The sequence below is a fragment of the Cuculus canorus genome, chromosome 24 (assembly GCF_017976375.1).
Source record: "Cuculus canorus isolate bCucCan1 chromosome 24, bCucCan1.pri, whole genome shotgun sequence".
Lineage (NCBI taxonomy): Eukaryota > Metazoa > Chordata > Aves > Cuculiformes > Cuculidae > Cuculus > Cuculus canorus.
In genome coordinates, this window is record NC_071424.1 from 7,299,330 (window position 1) to 7,323,244 (window position 23,915).

The window sequence follows — 23,915 nt, forward strand, 5'->3', positions numbered from 1 at the left end:
TTAATAATGAATTGCACATGCCTGACGCTCCCCACCAACACCAAGGTTCCCAAGAACTTCTTAGAGAAGAACTTGCTAATTCCCTCGTACAGGTGAAAGGAGCGATGCATGGGCTCACCCTGACACTCTGATCTCCCAGGCTGGCGTTTGTTGTGCCGGGGAGCTCCGAGTCCCACAGATGCCAGCTGAAACTCCTGGCACTCATCTCTCGTGGAAAGCAGGAATGAGAGTTTGGTGTTTGCTCCCAGGCAGGGAGGGCGCTGAAAATCAGTGATTCCTTTTGAAAGTTCTGGCCAGGGTGACATCAGAACAAGGACTAAAATGGGAATGGGAACCCAGGGGTCTTGGAAACAAGTTGTCTTCTCTAGTCACTAAACCATGCTGTTAGAGAGAGCTGCATCATGTTCTCATATGATAAAAATGCAAGAAAGAGAAATTCTACTAAATCTCCTTCATATACTGTCTTTAGATCTCAACATATTCAGCTGGAAGGTCTTGCTGGGTGACTTAGGAGGGAAGAACTTGCAGGTGAGTTCCTTGTCCTTGACAATAAAACATCAGCTGAAATTCAGGTTACATGAATATAAAGTGACGTAAGGTGGGGGAAACCATTCTTACACGAGCATATGCAGTAGCAGGCTCTTAAATATCTACAGGAAGGATGTCTTGGTGTTTAGTAGTTGTCAAAAAAGGAAATAAAATTATAGGGATGACTAGAAAAGAGAAAATGGGCTACAGAATAGCATTATGCCATTGTATAAACTCATTGTTACTATTTGCCTCTGCTATAGTTCTGGTCTCTCTGTCTCAAAGGTGCAGAGGAACAAGCGTGGTACATAGACCAACTGCTGACTGCAGAGCAGCCAGCTGGATGGGTGTGGGAAAACCACAATGAAGGAAGGGTATGTCAGACAGTAACAAACAGAGATGGCACAGAGGAGGTAGAAACAGCACAAGAATTAGGAGGTGTAAGGCAAAACTAACTGGGAGCAGCATGAAAACAACTTTCCCAAAGTCCTTTTGACAGATTTGTGTGCAGGCACATGAGTTTCAGGGCCAGATAAGAGGAGTGGATCATCTTTTTTTTCATTATGGGCCAGGTTAACCCACTGGCTCTGAGCTCACTGCATGTGAGGACACAAATGCCTATTTTGATAGTGGGGTGTTCAACTTTGCAAGAATGTTTGAGTCAGTGGGGTTTCCAGGAGATAAGGCTCCCTATGGATACAAATGGAGAAGGATCTGTGTTTTGACCTCATTTGCTCCGACTTAAGAGATTCCATGCTGTGTGATGAAAGCAGAACTACCCACAGATTTTCTCTAGCTGGGTCCGTCATTACAGGGCTGCAGAGCAAACCTCTTTCTGCCTGGGCTGTTTAGGAGAGGTCACTCTGACTCTGTGTCTCATCCACACCCCAGTGTCTCTGCTGAGACTGCTCACAGCTCCTTTTGTGACACCATGAAAGAAGCCATGTCATACTGAGAGATGCGGCAGCAAGGATGCATCTGCAGCATCAGCAGAATTCCTTGCTGTGATTCTAAATTTATCCATGTGAGATTTTACTGCTAGTGGACCCCTCCAGGACCGGGGCAGGAAGAGGTGCTGCGATTCCTGGATTGGGAGTTGACTTTCTGCTGAATTCAGCTGACAGAGGAGATGAGGGACACTAACGAGAACTGTTGTCATGCACTTTATCAGCCTGTCAGCACAGCAGCATGAGGGTTTCAGATGCTCACATCTAAATGAAAAATCTTCTATGCTGCAGAAGGAAGATGCTTTATGCAAAAAAAACCATTTGCTTCATATGAATCAGCTGAAAAATATTCGGGACTATTTCTGCTTGTAGATGCTAAGACACGTTTTGTCCTGAATAGATCAGACTTGGAGGTAAGATCTTCAGCATCCTGTTGCCATGAGCCACACTGATCAAACAAGCCATCTCCCCTCTGCACAGTGCCTGCATCGCAGGACACGAAGGCCTTGTCAAAGCTGGGGAAAGCATGATGCCAATTACTGGGACTTCACAGAAATACATGACGCTCTGCTTGCTGATCACCCTGCAGCCCTAGTTAAGAATTCTCCAGCAGGAATCAATGGGGATAAGATCAGGGAACTCCTCAACGGAGGTGTCCTTTATTAGCAGGGACTGAACCCCTTCACTGGTTCCAGGTTGAGGCGTGCATGTTCTCATGCTGGTGCTTTGTGTCCGTGCAGGATGATCACCCACGTGTCTCCCAAAGGCCCAAAGAGGAAAAGCACATCTTTGCACTTGGGAAGGTCTTGCCCTCTGCCATGGTCAGCCACGTCCACGAGGCTGTGTAGAAGAGACTCCCCCATGCTTTTCTGCATCTGCCCTTGGCTCTCCTCCTTCAGGTGCTCACTTTCATCCCTCTCAGGCTAGAACTTTCCAGACCTTTATGGCAGCAGCCAGCTCTTCTCAATCTACGTGCAAATTGAGGCACTCGCAGAGGATGTATCAGCTGCATCCCAGTAGGAAAAGCCTCCTCCCAAACTTTACTGCCTAGCTGGGCTGGCTTTTGGGAGCATGCGCTTCCCAGTTTGTCTGGGAGAGTCCAAAGCAGGAAGAACACTGGGTGACTTTCCACTGGCTGCGTGCTGACAAGGGTATGCATGGAAGCACAGGAGAGATTTATGGGGCCAGTTCTGCCAAACACTTGCAATCCCACAGAAATTCAGCATCGTGTCCCACAGTGTCTGGCAGGATTACACACGTGGTCCCCTCCAATTGTCTGTGGTGGGACATTATTCTCTCCCTTGTGACCTAATGGTCAATGACTTTTATTTCTTGAGCTTGCCTGTTTAATTAAGAAGTTGCTTCTCACTCAAAGTATGGGATAAGCCAGAATGAAAGCAGCGTGCTTTTGAGACTGAAGTAAAATCCCAAATGTCAGCTCCTCCTTCATGCCGGCTATTGAAGCTGAATGAAGTGGTTGTGTTACGATGGTCATGGGATGCCTTGTAGAACGAGCACTATTGTGGGTGAAAACTACTTATTTGACATTTCTCAAGTTGCTTTTAGCATTTCTCCTAAATAAGCCTTTATGCTTTGTTTAAACAGCTGAAGTTGATGCTTAATAAAACTCTGGACTGTGCTTTGTCCAAGCCCTTTCTATGCTAGCTAGCTTCAGTAAACACTTTAAATTTTGAAAGCAAAATAATTGCTAAACTTTCACTAAGGCACCGCATGCCAAGGTTACTTAATATCCTGGTATAAATACATGCAATCAAATTAAAAGGTAGCATTTCATGTACATTCAGGAGTTCTGAAGCAGCTGGAAATCACACCTGAACTTACTGATTATAGAATCATAGAATGGTTTGGGTTGGAAGGGACCTCAAAGCCCATCCAGTCCCACCCCCTGCCATGGGCAGGGACACCTCCCACTGGATCAGGGGCTCCAAGCCCCATCCAACCTGGCCTTGAACACCTCCAGGGATGGGGCAGCCACCACTGCTCTGGGCAACCTGGGCCAGGGCTTCACCACCCTCATTGCGAAGAATTTCTTCCTAGCTTCTAATCTAAATCTTGCCCCTTCCCATTTAAAGTCATTCCCCCTCATCCCATCACTCTATGCCCTTCTAAAAAGTCTCTTCCCAGCTTTCTGGGAGCCCTTTTCTGTACTGGAAGCTGCTCTAAGGTCTCCTTGCAGCCTTCTCTTCTCTAGGCTGAATAACACCAACTCTCTCAGCCTGTCCTCATAGCAGAAGTTCTCCAGCCCTCTGATTGTCTTTGTGGCCTCCTCTGGGTTCGCTCCAACAGTTTCATCTCCTTCTTTTGTTGAGAATTCCAGAGCTGGACACAGGAGTCCAGACGAGGTCTTACCAGAGGGAGCAGAGGGGCAGAATCCCCTCCCTCGACCTGCTGGCCACGCTGCTTTTGATGCAGCCTGGGACACGGTTGGCCTCCCAGGCAGTGGGCAACTGTGAATCAATCAACACTGAAAAACTAATGACTTTGCATGTATAAAATTCTGTTTAAAAGCTGGACAATACACAAGCCTCTTGATAGAAAGGATGCACCTACTGATGTAACTGCAAAGAGACCAGTTTGCTGATTACAAGCTGCAGAGTGTTCTGATGTCTCCCTGTCCATGGGGTAAACGCTTCCCTTCCGGACCAGGTATCTTCTGAGAGCAGCATCATTCGCTGCAACAGTAGGAATCGCTGTAGAGAACCTCTGGGAGGGCTGCCTGCGACCCCCAACCTTGGCAGCAGCTGGAGTGGACAAATATTAGGCATAGAGGTTGCCACTCTGAAACAGCGACACTGCATTCCCAGGGAAGTTGTGTCTTCCCGTCCCTGGAGATGTTCAAGGCCAGGCTGGACGGTGCCTCGAACACCTGGGTCTGTGCGAGGTGTCCCTGTCCATGACAGGGGGTGGAACTGGATGATCTTTAAGGTCCCTTCTGACCCAAACCATTCTATGTTTCTGTTCTGTGATTCTGTCACTCTGCCTGCTATCATATAGAAAGTTTATAACGCAAACTGGACAACAACATACACCACGAGGCTGTGCCCACCACAAAGAACAGTCAGCTCGCAGATGTCACAGTCATGCAAATCAGCATGCACAGGCTTGGACAAGGTGCTGAGGTGCAATCTTTTGTTCAAAGTCGTATTTGGTCAAAAAATTTCCAAGAATTTTCCAAGAAAAAACAATACTTTTTGACCTGACTGCAAGTTGTTGCAATTTTATTTTTTCCTGTCATTTTAACATACCAATTGGAGAGAGAAATAGAAATGAGAAGCTTTTTGTTGCTTGACTCTTCACGGGAAATAAATCTGCTTTTTTGTTTCTGGATACTGATATTTTTTAAAACCACAAAGCATTTCTTTTTAAATGATTTCGAGGAGCTTTTTGGATCTTCAATGAAAAGCAAGGAAAATATGAAATAAAAGAGGCAATTTCGGCATTTCATATCAAACGGTAGGGAAGTCCTCGGCACTCGTGAATAAAACCTCTGTCTGCCACCCCTGCAGCAAAAAGCTGCTCCTGGGGAGCAGCTGGCAGGTCTTCCCATGGGAGGAGGACCCCGTTTGCCAGGCATGGTCAGCACCTTGTCCCAGCCAGAGGATGAAGGGGTGTAACAAGTGGAGAAGGCTTACAGCACCACGAGGCTGCTGAGGTTCTGGAAGGCGTAATCAGGGATGTGCCAGATCTGGTTGAGAGCCAGGGTCATGGCTTGCAGCGCTGGCAGGTGGTTCAGGGCTTGAACAGGGATCTCCGTCAGGGCATTATCATCCAGCCACAGGTGACGTAAGGAGAGCAGTCCCTCAAAGCTCTTCTCGGGCACCACAGAGATAAGGTTTGCATCCAAGCGTCTGAGTGGGAAAGAAACAGGGCGGGGAGAAGTGAGAGATGGATCCAGCATTGCTTTATGTGCCCACAATATTAGGCAAAGGGAGTTTTGATGCTGAGGCGGGATGTATTGATGGCCAGGGAGATTGGATCAGGCTGTAAATAACAATTAGCATAAGGTGGTCTCAGTGCATGGCTCCTGCCTGTGCTTGGAAATGTTTGACCACCAAGGACGATCCCTTGCCGATGGCCATTTAGTGCTGCCAGCTGAAGGCAGCTTCTAAAACAAAGTGGTTGGGCTAAGTCCTTTCAAACAGACCCACCAGACAGACGCTGTCCCGCTGTGGCTTACAGGCATCCCCCTTAAAAATGAGCATCAAAGCTGCATCACCTGGGGCCAGGCTCCCTGCGGATCTGCCTGCGCCAATCTGCGGGGGGCACAGCCCTGCTTGGGGTACCCGCAGCCTGCTCGGACCCACTGCAGTACCATGTGCAGGATGGCCAAAGCCCCTTTCCAGACGAAAAGGATTTGTCTGGAAATGCGAAACAAGTGGAAGCCCTGCTTGGGGTCCTGCATTTGATCCAAACAGCCAGAGCTACCCGCAAAACTACCGTGAGTCAGACCGTATGTCATGGCACAAGAATTAAGCCTGTGCTCTCTATATCACACATGTTCAGGCCTTTCTTTCCCCTTGATTTACCAATTGTCTTTTTTTTTGTTTAATCACCATGGAAACTGTAAGGAGGTTTTATTTAAGGTTTAATTTGGTGAGAAATTTTAATTTTTAAGACTCATTTTGTTACAAAATAGATTGGGAAGCCAAAACATCTTAAGCTTGTCATGAGAAAAAACCTAAAAAACTAGGTTTGGGAATAATCTCTCTGAAAGATCTCTTTTTTTTCAACAACAGTAAGCAGGATACAATGTTATCTGTAGATTCCCAAATCAAAATAAAAGAAGGAAGAAATTCAAATTTGGATGAAATACCAGGAACCAATTATAACAAGGAGAAAGAAAATTCTGATTTCCCGCCATGGCCAACAGAGCTTATTTTATTTTTCCAAGATATCTAAAGGAATGATCTCTAAATTCAAACTGCAAAGAGAAAGCACTTGTCTCTCATCAAAGTGTGAGAGCAGGAAGTTAATAAAACTGTCATGGCCCAGCTCTTAAACCAAGGATCCTCCATAAAGGAATGTGGTATGGATATTAGTGGTTTTGACTACATAAACTAATAATTTTGATGAAAATCGGACACTTGGAGCAGACCCCCCAACACCATTCCCTCCCAGCCTCAGACCCAGGCAACATTTCCCTGTTCACAGACCGCTTCCCAGCAGCCTGCAATAAAATTCTAGTCTGCAGGAGGAGATCAAATGCCCCACCACATGCACAGAGCAGGGCAGACCCCAGGTGGGAGCTGTGGGCTCTGTGGTGGGGCAGGGATGGTATTTCCTGGGTAAAATGCTCAGATGATCCTGGGGAACAGATCTTTTCCTATGTCACAGAGAAAAGCATTTCCTTCACTGGCTGGTCTGACTTGGATGGGCAAAGCTGAGGAGTTGTACCTGATTGAGAAGTGCAGGCAAGTCTTACAGAGATCTCCCTTGGACAACTGTCCAATGTACAACTCTTGAGACAACAGCATTCAAACTGAAATGATACCCCAAGGTGGATTAAATAACTGTTTTATTACTTCCATCTTGCCGCATTAATGTGCTTTTCCCAGCTTCAATACACTTGTGTTGCTGCAAAGCGGCATTTTCTGGTGCATGGCTGTTCAGCTGAGAGCGTGTCAGCCAGTTCTACTGATGGCTCTGTGGATATCAAAAGCACGTCACGCTCAAAGCTCAGGGCAGTTGCTACAAGATTTGCATCTTTGCTCAGAGGGCTAACACAAGACAGTGTCTGTTTTCCTCTTGAAGATGGTGGCCACGTTGCAAGTTCTGCCTGAGTTTACCTCCTATGTTCAGGACTACAAATAAATCACAGCACAACATCATTCATCTTCCTGAGGAGAATAAAGAGCAGAAGAGCAAACCCTGCAGCAACTCAGGATGAGTGAGAGGACAAGAAGAAATGGCCTCAAGTTGAACCAGGGAGGTTTAGGTTGGATATTAGGAAAAGAACCGCTACTGACAGAGTGGTGAAGTCCTGGCAGAGGCTGCCCAGGGCAGTGGTGGAGTCTCCATCCATGGAGGGGGTTAAAAAAACATGTGACCTTGACACTTTGGGGCATGGTTTAGTGAGCATGGTGAGATTGAGTTGACGGTTAGACTGGATGAGCTGAGACGTCTTTTCCAACCTCAGTGATTCTGTGATTCTAAGATGAAAGACTCCATTTGAAATTTTTCATAAAGATGTTCTGAGGCAAACAAGAACTTTGTGATCAAAATTGAAACTTGTGTGGGAAATGTTAATTTTTGCTTAATTTTTCCATTCCTTCTTTAGCATAAGCATTCTGTTGGTTTTTGTCATTTAATCTGTTTCTCAAAAAAAAAAAAAAAAAAGCAGCCCTTTTACTCTTCTGGGAGATGTTCTTTCACTCAAATCTCTATATGTTTGCTCAACATCATTTTAAAATGAATGTTCTGTTTCGAGTTTAATTAATTAAAGAACAGACAATAAAAACGTCCGCTGAGAACGTTCATCATTTTTCAAAACCAAATTAAGGTTTCAGAAATGGAGGTGCTAAAGCAGAGCCAGGGGCTGCTGCGCCAGACCAAGAGGTCCAAGACAGGGATGGTTCACGGCAAGGGAGCGAGGTGGCACCATGACTGTCTAGCTTTACGTCCTGCTTTGGTCAGAAACAACTGGGTGAAGTCTCATATGTGAGCTACCACGGAGTTCACAGTGTGTCTTCAGTGTGACAGCACTCCATGTTTGGGGAAGTGACTAATGCATCCAGATTTGCTCCATGGATGTTTAGCATATGGCCAGGAAAGGCACTTTTTTTTACATTGGTACAAGAGGATTTGCAAGTAAGGTAGCAAGGGTCCTTGGTGGATTTTTTTGAGGTACTTGGACACCTTCCTGTCTTTGTGGATGCCTATGGTTAGTACAGAGACAACGACTGAAGTTCATCTGAGGAGTTAGTTAATGCTTCTGGATGGCCACTAGCTTTGGACGTGCTGCAGTTTGCCATGTCTCCACACCCTGCCATCAATGAGAGGTCACGCCAGCAAGACTAACATGAACCTCAAGTCTTCTGTCTCTCCAACTCTGCAGGGGCTGCTTGGAGAACAGAGTGCTCAGGGCATGTTAGTGAGCTCCAGCCATGTAATTGCTGCCTTAATCTGCTCCAGAGTGTGAACAGACCCCAGCCAGATTCCATGGTGGTAGAAACAGGAGGCATTCTGCTGGTTGCAATGAGCTGGACAAAAGCCTGAGCGATCTCAGAAACAGCAGCCTGCTTGGACTGTGGGACAGCAAGATGCACCTATCTGGAGCTAGTGATGCACCTATCTGGAGCTAGTGATGCACCTATCTGGAGCTAGTGAAGCTGAGAAAAGGACCAAGAAAATGTCCAGGTGAAGGTATTTCCTACACAGCATGATTGGCAGGGCTCCTTATGTGCTTTCGCAGCACTGGCAAGGGAACGGGGAGCATGGACTAAGTGACAGCTGCGTTCCTGGTACTAAAAGGTCTCTGGGTTGTTGAATTGCTCCTCAGGGAGTTGCTGGCTTTTTCTGGAATAGAGGTGCATTCTTTCTAATAAAAGCCATGCATGCGGGTATTGCTAATTGCTATGGCTTTCAGACAGCTCTCCACTCTCTTCTGGAAGCAGAAAAGCTGAAGTTCTTGGCACAGAGTTGCTAGTAATTATATCAATTATACTAAACAAAAACCAACCCAACAGTTCTCTCCTTTCTTCAGTGTGTGACTCTGGCTCCGTTACTGTTTTGTGTTATGATTTATACCTAAGATAATTGGGCCGATTAGTGGGTAAATGGGACAATGCAGGCTGGGGCTGGCTCCTCACCTTCTACAGAGGTGTTTTAATCTTTGTTTCACCAGATCACTCAGTCGGTTTTCCTTGCAAGCATTAACCCTTACAGGGCAAATGTCTCTTTCACAGAGCTGCTGGATGTCTTAGAAGTGGGCTTCATCTCACCATTGCTGTTGATCAGTTCTGTGGGTCTGGAGGGCAGATGAGACACAGAGTGGTCTCCAGATGTCTGCACGGACAAGATTTTCAAGTGACTTCACAGCTCAAACAAGGCATTGTAGAGCATTGTCCTATCCACTGCATGTAAAAAGCTGATTTTTAAGTGGGACATTCAAGAACAATAGCCCGTGAAACCATCAGCTGCCTGAAAGTCTCAGCTTCTGGCTTTAGATCTGCACCTACTACCGACAGTTATGGGGCATCTATATGACTTCAATATCACACTTAGCCCAAAGTCCTAAAAGTGTCTGGAATCACCTCTAATTTTACTCAAATTTCTGTTTTAGGGGCTTTAGGGAGGAAGAGAGAGGGAGCTCCCTGGTAAGAATGTAAAAAATCCCTTAGCTTTAGATCTGAGGCATTGCCTTGGTCATCTTTGTTCTCTGAGCAGACAGCATCATAGGATATCTCGAGTTGGAATAGACCCATAAGGTTCATTGAGTCCAACTCCCTGCTCCCTGAAGGATGACCCAAGACTAAGCCATATGACTAAGAGCCTCACCCAGATTCTCTGTGAACTGTGACATCGATCCTCTCTCTGCTATATTTTTTTGTTTTGAGCAAACCAACAGTTTTGTTTTCTTCTGGGCCAATGCAGAAATAAGTAAAAAAAATGTTAACGTCTGTGCTGAGCCACAGTGAGAGAAGCAGGTCAGCACCAAATGCAAATATGTCTCAGCCACACCAGCTGGTACCTTTGCAGCTGTTGCAGCTGGTGGCAGCTCTGGGAAGCCAAAGGAACCTGTGTGAGGAGGGAAAAGGGAATCAATCATAGAATTACAGAATAGTCTGGGTTGGAAAAGACCTTAAAAATCATCCAGTTCCAAACTCCTGCCGTGGGCAGGGGCACCTTGCACTGCATCAGGGTTCTCAAAGCCCCATCCAACCTGGTCTTGAACACATCATGGAGGTGCCCAGCTAAGAGCCCAGCATGCTTTTAAAGAGCCATTTCATTGCTTTGAGCATTGTCTGTATGACTTGAGGAAGAACCGCCTACCTTCTCGTCAGGAACATTCCAGATATGATTGTAAGATCAAAATCATTCCCAGAAGGAACTGAGCAGATAGGGAAATAATTTTCTAATGAGAAAAAGTCAAGAGTGGGAGATTCCTCCATCCTAGTGTGCAGAAGATCAGCCAGTGCAATCAGTGCAGCCATTCAGGAGGTGGCAGGGCTCTACGCAGCTGCCAGTGCAGTGAGCATGTCATATGTTTTGTATTAATTTTGACAGGTCAAGCTATAATCTGACATCTTTGGTTTCCTGTGACACAGACCTGCAGTTTCTAACAACTGTCTTGTTCCAAGAACTGCTTCCAGAGCATTTCAGAGAGTGTACAATGTATTTCCTAGACATCTGCAGGCACATGCACCCTGCTGTCTGTAACAGGACTGGCAGAAGCCGAGGCAGTGAAAAACTGTCTCTCTGTCCTCAACAGACGTGGCGCAAATCTCAGGCTATGACCGGCAGAAGCAAGTTTGCCCATATCTTTCCAGTTCCTTCTGGCAGTGGAGCATTTACAGGGGGAGTTGCAGCCTGGAAACTAATAAAAATGCACAATGCCACACTGTCAGGACACATCCTGACTTTTGCTGTTGTTTTTCCTTGCACGCAGTAGAGCCAATAACAGCCGCTGTCAGGATGCCTTAGAACAACTGCGCACAGTCACCATCCTGCGGTAGAGACTCTGTGATGTTCCTCCACTGACCACAGCCCACTCCCAACAGGACACTGGGATCTCAAACTCTAAACCACCCTCCCAGCATTTTTCACAACATATTGGGCTGTTATTTCCCTTGATAAACTTGGAGAAAACTTGCCACCAATGATTGTGGGCAGCATTGGGTGGTACTGGGCTGGGCTGTTCTCTCTCCAGACTGGGGAGATCCTCTGCATCTTGGTCATCTGCTAGCAGCAGAATAAAGCACATAAAGAAAGGATGACGTGGAGAGACAGTTGTGACCCTTGGAGTGAGGGCTGAGTCGGCAGCAGTGGGAAGAAAAGCTGGTTGTCCACCCCTCCCTGAGTCCACTCCTTTCTCAGTGAGCGAGGTGCTTGTAGTCTTGCCTGGCCCCAGCGTGCTTGTGTGTCGGCTGAACAGAGCTGATCTCACCAGAACGTCTAATTGGTGCCTTCAGGCAATCATGTCTCTCTTCCTGTCTGAGTTTATCTTGAAAGGCTCGATTGAGTTACCTCCTATCCCATAATAGGATCTGAGTTCCTTGTAGTATATGTTACTACAAGGAGATGATGTCACTGCAGCTAAACTTCTCTGATAACTTCCTAATGACTGGGGCCAACACCTCAGCTCCTTTCTCAAGCAAAGCTCCCAGACGCACTGAGTCAGTGCCTGGCTGGTGAGCGCCCGGGGAACTCCTCGAGCGAGAAGCTGAGGACGCAGGGAGGGCGGATGGCTCCAGAGCCCGGCAAAACACCTTGCTTGAAGGTGCTCTGTCCCCCTCTGCCACACTGTCCTGCGAGCTAGCTTCATGTGCTGCTCTTTCTACCAGGCACAACACCCGATGGGGCCTGGACAGACAGAGGCAGGAGGTTTTGGGTCCCTGAGGCAATAGCTCAGGCGAGGAGCAAGGGCTTCTTCCATCAACTGATACCAAATGGGACAGGAAAAAGGCAGTTGAGGACTGCAGTGTTAACTGGAAGATGAGAAACTGGGTTCAATTTCTGCTCTGCCTATCATGTCCTGGTGGTCACAACGTACTGTGGGAGAATGGACCTGTTGGAGCAAGTCCAGAGGAGGGCCACGGAAATGGCGAGAGAGCTGGAACACCTCTCCCATAAAGAAAGGCTGAGAGAGTTGGGGTTGTTCACCCTGGAGAAGAGAAAGCTCTGGGGAGATCTTATTGTGGCTTTTCAATACTTAAAGGAGGTTTATAATTAAGATGCGGATAAATGTCTTGGTAAGGCCTGTTGTGACAGGACAAGGAATAATGGATTTAAACTAAAAGAGAAGAGATTTAGACTGGATATAAGGAAGAAAGTTTTACAATATGTGTGGTGGGGCACTGGCCCAGGTTGCCCAGGGAGGCAGGGGAGGCCCCATCCCTGGAAACATTCCAGGTCAGGTTGGATGGGGCTTTGAACAACCCGATCTGGTTAAAGATGTCCCTGCTTACAGCAGAGGGGTTGGACTTTAAAGGTCCCTTCCATCCCGAACTATTCTGTTATTCTGTGTTTCCGTGATTCTACCAAGGACACATACTGAAAAGGTAAAATGCCTTGTAGGGCTGCTCCGACAGCTGTGCTCTCTGCCTCTGTCACAGAAGAGCTCAAAGCCCTCAAAGAAGACTCACAAGAGTCCCCAAGCTCCATTTCAAGACTAAAAACTCTTGTGAAAACCACCCCAGGCGTGAATGAAGGTTCAAGATCCGAGCACGTTCCCAGTCTGTTGGCTGCGGAACAAGACCTGGTGGAAAAGACTGCAGGCCTGTGTTTGGACTGCAATGAGTCTTTGCTTCTGACTTGATGGGATGTGTACCTCTGGGAAGCCCTCCACGAGGGATGCTCAGGAAATGAAATCACAGCAATACCTAGACTCCACACAAAGTGTCTCTGGTATAGACAAGAGGGCTTTGTTATCCCTGGTTGCAGACACCTCCAAAACCCCTCAGGTCAGAATCATGCAAGAAGGATTGCCAAAAATCTCTGTGCAACTACAGAAACTGCTGACAGTTGGGCAGCCACACTCCACCGCTGTGCCGACTCCCCGACCTGCCCTCTCCCCGGGCACCTGGCATTGCCCCCCGTGCCCATGGTGCCAGGCCCAGGGAAACGGAAAAGGTGCAGAAAGCAGCCAGTGGATAAGTAGAGGGGCTTGGAGACCCAGCAAACAGTGTGTGCCCTGGGTATTTGCTGGGAAACACAGTGTTTGTCAAGCACACAAACTAACTGAAAAACAGAAGGGACAGCGGCTTTGAAAGCGACAGGACACACGGCCCTCCGGGGAGAGGGGCTTTGAACAGGTCATGGCACCCTGAGGGATGACCAACAGGTGGCCACATGATGTCCTGGACAGGAGTACACAACAACTCTCCCACTCTCCAGGGCTTGAGATCCCCTGGGTTCAGCCCCTCTGCAAGTGACCAGCTTGCTTTAAACGGCGTGGCAGCCACAGGCTCCCACAGCTGACACTGTGGCTCCTCCGTCGGCCAGACAGTAGTTTTTGAGCCACACCACAGCTGCAGGGCACTCAAAAGCTCTCCGGCTCTGCCTGGCAGCCAGGACTGCTTTGGAGGTGTAATGCTAAGTCATGAAAACAGGACACAGTCTGCCTGGCTGGGGTTTGGAGCTTACTGTTCCACGCCTTTGCTCTGCTGTGGGCTCTGTGGGACCCTGGATAAGTTGCTTGGCTTTTCTTTGCCTCCTCCCTCCTCTGTATGATGGGAACAGCAGCTTTGTCCTGCATTGCAAGGGGCTGTGAGGGGAGCTGCCTCTCTTCAGGAGTGGTTAGCACTGCAGATGGCTGTTAGGAGACAGATTGCTTGGACCATCCACAGCCAGGGCTAGCAAGGACCTCACAGACCATGACACTGAGCTCCTGCTGCCAAAGGTACCAACGTCTGATAGGGCCTCCCATGCACAGGGCTGGCTCCTGCTGCTCCTAAAATGTTGTTTATGCACATCACATCACTTGGCTAAAATGTAGCTTGATGTTTATCCTACCAACACATTCCTATGCCTTTCCTCATAAGGTGAGACAGTTCTGTACTTTTCATCCTGGAGTCTCACTGGATTGACCATGCTCCTATCTAACTTGCTGTGGGAGGAACTTCCTGAAGTCCACCGGAATATGAAAGAGGCACAAAGTCAAAGATGAGAGCGGAATAATGTGTCTTGCCCAGAGGACAAAATGCTGCATAGATGGGTGCCAGTTTAAGCAAGTTCATTTCTTGCTTGCCTTCCTATCTCCAGTTTACCTGAAGCTTCTCTGTGGTTCATCAATGCATGTAACATTCAATGCATGCAACATTCAATGCATGTAACATCTGGGACTCATCTTCCTTTTGCACTGACACATCTACTGTAACATCTGGGACACATCTTCCTCGCTGTGTGGCTGTACCTACTGGATGTAACATCTGGAACCCATTGTCCATCTTCTCTATCGAGTTCTCACCAGGGAAATGCAGCATGCCCTGGATACCCACGTGGATAACAGGGGAGTTAGGGTTCATAAGTCCCCATAACAAAGGTCAATAGAAAACACATTGGACCTTTCTGTATGACTCATACACAAGAGTTTGTGTGTGTGGATCGTGGGTATGAGCTGTGATTTCTTTAGCATCTACACTGGGAGGATGGTTAAGACAGCGTGTGCTTCTTCCTGAAAGCCATTTTAGCCTGAGATGGGAGCTGAAAATACATATGAGAGGGGTACAAAGATGGAATCAAGCTTCTGTGTTTATCAGAGTCTCTTTTGAGGGATGTTTGCTATTGAATAGCAAGTACTGCAGTCATTGCAGTGTGGGCAGAGAAAGGCAAAAGCACTCAGACAAGTGACCACCAGTTTCAGCTTGGTGTGAGTGATGTCTTGAATGTTTATTCAAGTGGAACTCCTGGTTGCCACACTGGATTGCTAACAGTCCATATAGAAAAGTTTGGAGGTGACTACAGTACACGATGGGCATAGCCACGTAGGTATAACCTCTGCCAACCTGCTGGAGAAGTACAGCTCAAGCTACCCAGCCTGTGCTGTGACCTGTTCACTTAGGAGCACAACTGATGAATCCTGGAGGTGATGGGGCACAAGTGTCTCACTCACCGTCACCTCTTCCAAGAGGTGCCAACCACAAGCTCAATGAATGAGAACATCAGAAACTGAAGTCTCAAGAGAGGAGCCGACTTAGGGAATTATCATGAAAATGATGGCCCAACTCAAGATCACTGTCAGAGCCTACTCTCTACACGTGCCAGGAAAGAATTTCAAATGCTGTAGAGATGAAACTGTTGCCTTTATGCACTGTATACACAGGTAATGCATGCAATGCAGTCAGGGGTAGAGATTCTAGATCAGCTGACACTGTTCTTGGGAGCTTTGCCACACAATAAAATGATAGAGTAAATGAAGTTTGCTAAACTTTTAGCCGTTAGCTTGATATAAAGAACACAGCACTCTTGTCTTTCTGGGAGGTGAATCCAGGGACCCTGCACAACATGAACACTCACAAACATGGGTCACAGCAACATTTCTTTAACATAAACTTCAGAACACCTTATTGCTGAAAGGCAGGGATTAATAGATGGAGGATGAATGGAGGCAGGGATTTATTGGGTCACTGCTAATGAGAAGTGTTCCTGGAGGATATGTTCAACAGCTCATGTGTGGCCTCTAAATCTTCCTCTCAAAAAAAGGCTGTTGAGATCATTGTAGTGGGATAACCACATTGCATTTCATGCTTTTTGACTTCTAAGCAGAAAAGACTAATCTGACCAGCTAAGCTTCCCCCACTGACAGGAAAAACACATCTGTGATGTACCCAGAACCCATGTCAGAAGCCTTTCTCATTTCTTTCATGTCTCTCCAGCTTTCTCTGGAGCCTCCACAAGTGTGAGCCGGGTCATGTGCATGGGGCCACTGAGGAGAAGAGGTGCTCAGTTCTGCTTTGGTACCCATGATCTGATGATGTGGGTTAGCTTGGTGACCTGTTTTTGCCAGATAAAAGTGTGGGGTGAGGTGGGGTGGGCAGAGGGGCATTTTTTTTTTTTTTTGCTTTCCAGGGGTAGGAAAAACACATCTCACCCAACGTTATTCACATAGAACTTAAAACCAATTATAAGGCCTTTCCATAGCCAGAAGAGAAAATCAGAATCCTCCCGTAAGTGACTCATTCCCCTAGACAGGGCTCTGAGATAACAAGGATGATTCACCCTCTGGAGATGCTGATCATTTTCCACCGCTGACAACCTGAGATGAGTAATACCTAGTCGGCTATGGTCAGAGGAGACAAATCCACCTGGTCTGCCTGAGGGAGACGTGGGCACAGCAGAAGCTTACCTGAAGGGAAGGAACATTGTGTAGTGAGGGCATGGAGGATGACTCAGAAGAATTTTATTTCCTTCCTGGTGGAATCGTTGGATCTCCCACCATGAAGGAAGGATCTAGCACTCCAGACATAACAGAGGCAGAAAGACACCAGCCCCCTGGTCCCAGCCACTCAACTTCCCAACTACAAACTAGCCCAGGCTACTCTATTTTTATGCCAAATCCCAGCATGGCAGATCCCACTGCTATTCTTTGAGGGCTACAAAGAGCAGACAGTGGATCTGTTCCTTAGGTCCTGCCAAGAACACAGTGACCAAGTTATAGTTTTTCCTCTATGAAACAGTGTGGTGTGTTTTCTGCCAAGTGGATTTGCCAATGGCTTTTGGAAATGAATTATTGCTCACCATTGCAGTAAAAATGCTCATGCTCTTGAAGGGAATCGGGGGACACTGATTCTATGACACTCCATAAACTACATGGAGAGACAAACTAAATGGCAGAGAAAGCTGCTGGAATAAGAAATAAGGTCCAACCACACACTTCAACTCCCAGTCTAGGACACTCTTGAACCCAGACCAGGGATTTGGATCAGGTCAATGGAAGCAGAGGAACAACTCCAAAATCCAAATTGTGAACTGCATTTGCTTGTTGTCCTCAAACCTGGTCTGATGTTGCCAAGCTATAGCTGCCAGTCCTGGTGCACAGATCTGCAGTGACAGCTCGGGCTGATCATGCACGGGTGAAGTCGAGCAAAGAGCTCGTGAGCAGCAGGTTGGATGGCAATCTCTGTTACGCAGAACCAGAAAAAACCTTGTCTGCTCAAAGGCTGTGCCAAAAAGCAGTAACTCCTCTGAATTTGGCTTATCATTCCTGAAATAAAAGATATACCCATAGACGAGGAGAGTCCAGTCCCATCATCAGCCCACTTGAAAACAAAGAAAATACAATTGTGCCATTTCCTCACTCTGTGCACTGGTTCAGCTACACAAGCTCAAGGGCCACCTTGCTATTTTGAGATAAATCTCAAATGACGCGCATTCTACCTGGGAGGGAGGACCACACGTCTGGAGAGGCTCCTGCTTCTGTACAGGCAGAGAGGAATACAATCAGCAGCCAAACCTGAGCAAGGAGTCACCACACTGTAGCTACAGAACTGCATGAAAGTACCTGCAGTACATCCAGATGTGGGGCATGCCTGACCGTAGTGTTCACCTGGATGCGCTACACATCTGCTCTTGGCCATTCCTTGACTTTCTTCTTTGTAGAAATACCATTAAACACTTCAAATGCTAAACTTGAGACACGACTTCTGAAAATAAGAATGGGGACAAAGCACCATCACCTCAGATGTGCTCATCTCCAGAGCTGGCTGCTGAGATGAATCTCGGGGAAAAGAGAGGATTTCAGAGATGGGGCAGGAAGGTTTTCAGCAGCAAGTATCCTTTAGAGTGGAAGGACCTTCTTTAGCGTGCTGTCTGTGCTGTGACAGTTGCTCTGGGCTCTCTTTCCTGCCACAGCATGCTTTCTTCTGCAGAATGGCCTAAGCAGGTGAAATCCAAGGACCTGTGCAGTGGTCTGTAACAGGTGGAATTCAAGGTTCTGCACTCTCAGCAGCAGCAATCACCAAGAAAGTACTCACAGTTCCTTTGTTTCAGTCTATCTTCAGATCCGCTATTAGGAGCTACCTCCCTGCTGTTCCCTGACCTCCATTTCATTGTGTACCAGAAAAACTCTGTAGTTAATAGGGGATGTGATAGGACCGAGGTGGTCTTGACACAAGACAACTTCTGTGCCAACAGATTGTACGTCACTGCTATGTTATATTGACTTTATAGTTTTTTGGGTTTTTTCCATAGCTTTTATCCTCTAAATGCCCAATGGAAACAACACCTTTTTCAAACCTTACTGCATCACGTACGATTTATAGAGAAGAACATTACTGTTAACAGCAACTGTCAAACTAAAATAGATAAAAGCAGTGAAAGGATGAATGAATTGACTGAGCTCTTCAGGCCATGCTGATTCCAAAAGTTTTTTTCTTCCTCCAGTCATAAGAACTTATGAGTTTGTGAGAACCTGATCAGGTGGGAAGAGCTTTCCTCCTTTGTATACATCAAAGTCCACATGTTCTCACATTGCTGTAAGTCATTCTTTGCATTTTAATCTCCAGCCATATGTATAAAAATAATCACCTGCCTTGAGGGACAGGGGATGAAGTAGCCTTTGTTGCATTCCCATAAGGCTCCAACACATTTCTGCTAAAGGTAACCAGAGAAGTGGCGAACCCATGGGTTGGAGAGACTGGATTGTTTTAGTTTGAGCTAAAATTAGCCTGTATTCAGAGAACATATATATCAGACTGATTTATTACTAGGAGATTATGAGTCAAGTAAAGCTGGAGAATGTAATGGGAAAGGATATTTGTAGAAAACCTGAAAATGCTTGCAGTATTTTTAAGAACAATGTATACGACACAGTTTGTGCTCCAGGTTTCATCCCATGAACTTATGAATGCATCAAGTTCTTTCACAGGATGGGGTAAAGAGGACAGGCATACAAGCATCTGAAATGGGAAGGTGATGTTAGCAGGACCAGCACTAAGGGAACCTGCGTCCTACTCACGGAGACTGTGGCTGACTTCAGCTAAGACTGACAGATCTGTGGAAGACTGGCAAGTGAATCCTGCAAAAATTCCAGAGGGATGCAGAGAACAAAGACTGTGAGGGTGAAAGAACTAAAATGATAGTAAGGACAGGATCTCACGGAATGGGACCTAAGTGGTCTGTTGCACATTGCCTGAGTATGGTTTGCATCTTGCCAAGGCACAAGAGAGAACTCAAAGTGCACTGTGAAAAAGGGGTAAGAAGAGCCCTCGTGGTGCGGGATCTTGAGGTGTCCTCACAAAGGGAACTGCTACTGCTGCTATTGGGGAAAGGGGACATCGTGGAGGAGGGCATGACTGAGAGACTGAAGAGGCTGATAGCAGAGAGAAGGTGAATGCAGTGGGGACATTTGTTGAAAAAGTGGCTGGGAATCCTTCTCCAAGCCTCATGTGCCACAACTGGTTTCTGTGTTTGAAAATGCAAGGGGGGAGTGGGGTACGGGGTCATTGCACTGGAGGCTGCTGGAGTAGAAACAGCTGTGCAGAAATCCCACAGTCAAGACTGGTTCAAGGCCCTGCCTGTTGCTGATCGCTTGGACGAGCAAAAATTGTGTTATTGGACTGAATGGGCTAAGCAGACCTTTAGCCAAGGCACCAGACTTCTGGTTCTGTCCTATAACAAATTTTAGTATTGATGGACTATGTTATTACATGCTCTCTCTCCTCTGGAGCAAGGTTACCAGATCTTTAGATGTTTCTGGACAAATTCCTGTACATACAGGCCAAAGGATGGGCTACAGCTGTGGTTAACTCCCTGATTCACATGCCATGCTCCAGGTACCAAGGACTTAGTGAGGACATCAAGTTTGATACAGAGGTGGGTATCACAGCTAGAAGTCACCTCAGCTACACTCGGATGTCTCTGTTTTTATTATGTCCCTCTCCAGCTGTGAACAAAGAGGATCAGGCACTGCTGTGAGTGACCCATCTCCAAGGGCAGGTGCCTGCTTTCCAGATGAGTTTCTTCTTCAGTGCATCTGCTTCTCTGTCTTGACCAAAGAGTGCTGCTCAGACACACGGAGATGAGATCAGCTGGAGCCCTCCACACTGCTGATGTCCCACTGAGGGGTAGATGACTTGATGTGTGTTAGGAACTCCATGACCATTACTTCTGTACTCTTAGGGTCCGGGTTCTACATGAGGTGACATACAGCCTCTGTGGGAGGAGAAATGAGCTGCCATGGGTGGGAGACAAATAAGTGGATGCCTTTATCCAGCAGGGAGAAATGTGACTCTGTTAGCTTTGTGTCTATGCTGCTGTGACTTACTGGGTCAGAAAACCTGTTACCATCCTTAGAATGCCCAAAGCCTTAAAAAATCCCAGTAATTAGCTATTAGTGCAGTTCCTCCTCAGACTGGAAGAGGAAACCCCAAGGAAATGCAGAGCTCTGGGATTCATGGCTGTAGTCTAGAAATAAGATCATCAGGCTGAAAGTACAGGCTGGTACTGTGGACCTGAACTACTCTGGGAAAACTGCACTTAGAAATGTTATCTTCCTGGAGCCCCTGGCCTCATAGCCATGTGAGAAAATCTGTCATGACTGTCCTGAGGCCACCAGATAGTCACCCGTACTGGAAAGGTTCTGATCCTCTTCTGGCTGGCAACTATCCCCTCTTCGCTCTCCAAACTGCTGCAAGCAGCACCCACCCAGATGCGCGAGGCACACACTAAGCACCTTCTTAAAGTGCTGATCTGCAAGAAACTCCAGAAAGAGCCAGCCACTGTCATCACGTTCTGTAAGTATTTGAAAAAGAAAACCCAGGAGTTTACCTTGATCTCTCAATCCATCAGATTTCTTTTCTCTTTGCTTTCCCTACCTCTGCAAGCCTGGTAATTATAATTTATGGCACCTGCTCACTTTGAAATACCTTGGACTCCTTCTCCCTGGCAGAGGAACAGACGTAGTGCCCATCTGCTTTAAGTAAGTGCTCACAAACCACAAGGTCGTTAATTAGACTGACACACGACTCTTCCAGAATACGTATGGTATGTTGTAACTGCACCTATAAACCACTGGTAACCAGATCCTCTGCCAGGGATCACAACTGGAACAGAGCATTACGTAAAGCCTTGGCACCCCTCGCAGGGCTCAGAGCATTGCCGTCAGGTGTGCATGTTCTCTCTAATCCTCCCCACTGGGCTTCCCAACATGCTTCCCAGATAAAGCAAGGCTTCTGGGAAGGAGCTCCCTCACCCTTGGTAGGAGGTTCAGTCTTCAGAGCTTTGTATTCTCTTCTTTTGAAATCCAAATTGCTCTTTATATTCATCTAGTGATCCCCACTAAGGTTTTCTTCCTGACAGCTCGGGCTCCAGGCAGTGAAACCTCCACATCCTGTAGCTGACAGGGAGTAGGGTAGGTCTGATCCTGGTCCCACGGGCTTGGCTACAGCTTCAGAGGACCCATGATGAGGGGTGTTTGTAAGGACAGGCAGGTCTGATATGGATGCGAGGTATTGGGGTGGATTCGACACTTGCCTCCTGAGGCTGGCTGGCATTCATGGGGCAAAGTAAGTAATGAGCACCTCATGGTTGGGAAATGCTGAATCCCTGTAGTGTATGCCTCCTTCTAGAGGAGGAGTGGCCCAGACCACATGAAGTCTCTGATGATACACAGTAACACAACCTGGGGCAGCCAAGCTTTGGGTCAGCACGTGCAATGATGGAGAATGGGTATCCTAGACCCATGAATGCCCTTGGCACAGTTATGTTGTGTGACGAAACCTTCACGTGGCTTGCCAGTCTTCTCAGCACTGATGTCAGAGTTTGCAGGAGGAAGACCTGTTAGCGTGTTTGAAATGTTATTTGACAGAACTCAGAATTGCAGCTTTTTTGGTTAAAAAAGGTACTGGGGGAATCACATGGGACAGTGGGAACATCCTCTTTGAGAGCATCCACAGGGGAAAACTAACCCTCCCATCTCACCTAAACTTTCCTGAATCTAAAGTTAAGGTTTTGGCATGCTGTCTGTTCTGCAAAGGAACTTCAATAACTTCTGTTTCCTAAGAGCCAGCATGCCTCATCTGGGTTAGCTAAAATTAGTGTCTTCCTATTGCCGGTTCCATCTTCTGTGAGTGACACCACATCTGCCATGGAAAATCCTGCACACCTTAAACTCACAGGGTGGCAGCTTTGAGAAGGCTCCTTGGCTGAAGACAGATCCTTATCTTAGCCAGATCAGAAAGGAAGAGCAGGGGGAGACCCACAGAAAGAGAGCAGTATAAGCGTGGTCTTTGTGACACCTGGCCTGTGTTTCTCCTTCCTTGTTTCTGGTCTTCTAGAGAGAGATGTGAAAGCAGGACCCATGAGATGCTAACAGAGAGCTGCTGCTTCCTCTCCCTGGATGTGGTGTCCCTTCTTCAGGCTGCTACAGAAAAAGTCATGTGGGAAGGCATGCAGGGTGCATGTGCAATGCAAGATGGCTCCAATGGGGAAGAAGCTTTCCTCGGAGCAACGTACTTTGGAGACTAGACTTCATGCCCTGGCTGTGCTACCCACCCTCTGGTCATTCTAGATGGGAGACTCTTACTTCCCTGCACATCATCCCTCAGTAAAAAGGAGGAATAACTTTCCTTCTGCTCTCTGAGTGACAGTCTCTATTAGAGTTTCTTTCTTCCCGGACTGTCCTCTCCTTGATCATGCATGTACAACAAGTTGATGTCAGCAAGTTTGCTGATGACACCACACTGTGTACAGCAGTGAACACTTGGCTGCCTGTGTCCTGTCTAGGTGAATATCCTCTCTGAATACTCCAAAGGTGAGATAGCTGCCACCTTTGGAGACAAGAGGAGTTTATTAATCATTATTTTTCACTTTCCTATTTCAGAATGTCCACTGACACATTGGGTTTTTGCTGTATTTCAGCTCTAACCTGGTGCTGTGCAGGCAGTAGGTACCCACCTCTCTGTCCCCCAGTAGCTAGAAGCATCCGCTTCTGTCCCATGAACAATGACCACCTCATCCATTGAATTGCCTGTTAAGTCCTATGGGTAGACCTACACTTAAAACAATTGTTCTCAGCTTCCTTTTAGTTTGGCTGCTTCTGCTGTAAACCTGAGAAAAGAGTTGTGTATTGAGAACTGTTTTTCCTCTCCTCTGTCAGCTTGTCCATTACTGAGACATACTTTTCCTTCCAATCCTGCCTGAATCCCAGGATGAAGAACATGGACATCAAAAACAAATATCTGAAAGAGCAAGAAAATAACCACCACACAATTCCTTTCTGTCTAGTTCTGCCTGTTCCACCCCACTCCTGTTGGCTCCCATTTTCACCCCCCTCTTCTGCTTTCCTGCCTGCTTAGCATATGTTGCCAACTTGCAAAGCAGGTAGTTAATATTCCACCAAGCGCCATCCGAGTCTGGTAACTCATGAACTGTGACAATGTGCCATAAAGCCACTTGCCCTTCTGAATGGAAAAAAAAGTAGTCTCTGGGCCGCAGGAATACACTGTGTCTCAGATAGCTTGACCGGTAATGCTTGGAAACCATGCCGTGTGTGACCTATGGGTGTTCCAGTCTGGCTGATTTTTTGGCAATGAATACACAAGAGTCTCATAAACTTGTGGAAAATGACTCAGATATTTGAAAAAGAGGAAAATAATAGTGTCTAATGCAGAGCTGCACTGTTCAGTGGGTGGCTGGGAAGGGAGCTGGGTCCTGGTCTTGAGAGATGATGGATGGTGAGGAGAGGAGGAGTGAAGGAGCCCAGAGGGTCTGGGCACGGGTTCTTGTGCACTGCTGGGTAGAAAGACCTGGCTGGACAACCAG

General features: G+C 47.0%; 1 protein-coding gene across 3 annotated transcripts in view; it reads right to left on the reverse strand.

The window, feature by feature from the left end:
• LGR6 (leucine rich repeat containing G protein-coupled receptor 6) overlaps nt 1-23,915 on the reverse strand; it is a 156,966-nt gene that overhangs the window by 51,559 nt on the left and 81,492 nt on the right. For 2 of the 3 annotated variants that reach the window (XM_054087773.1, XM_009560608.2), the window contains one exon: nt 5,129-5,344. The exons of the other annotated variant lie outside the window; for it this stretch is intronic. In XM_054087773.1, the coding sequence (XP_053943748.1) occupies nt 5,129-5,344 (216 nt within the window). The remainder of the gene's footprint in view (nt 1-5,128; nt 5,345-23,915) is intronic. 3 annotated transcript variants of the gene reach the window in all.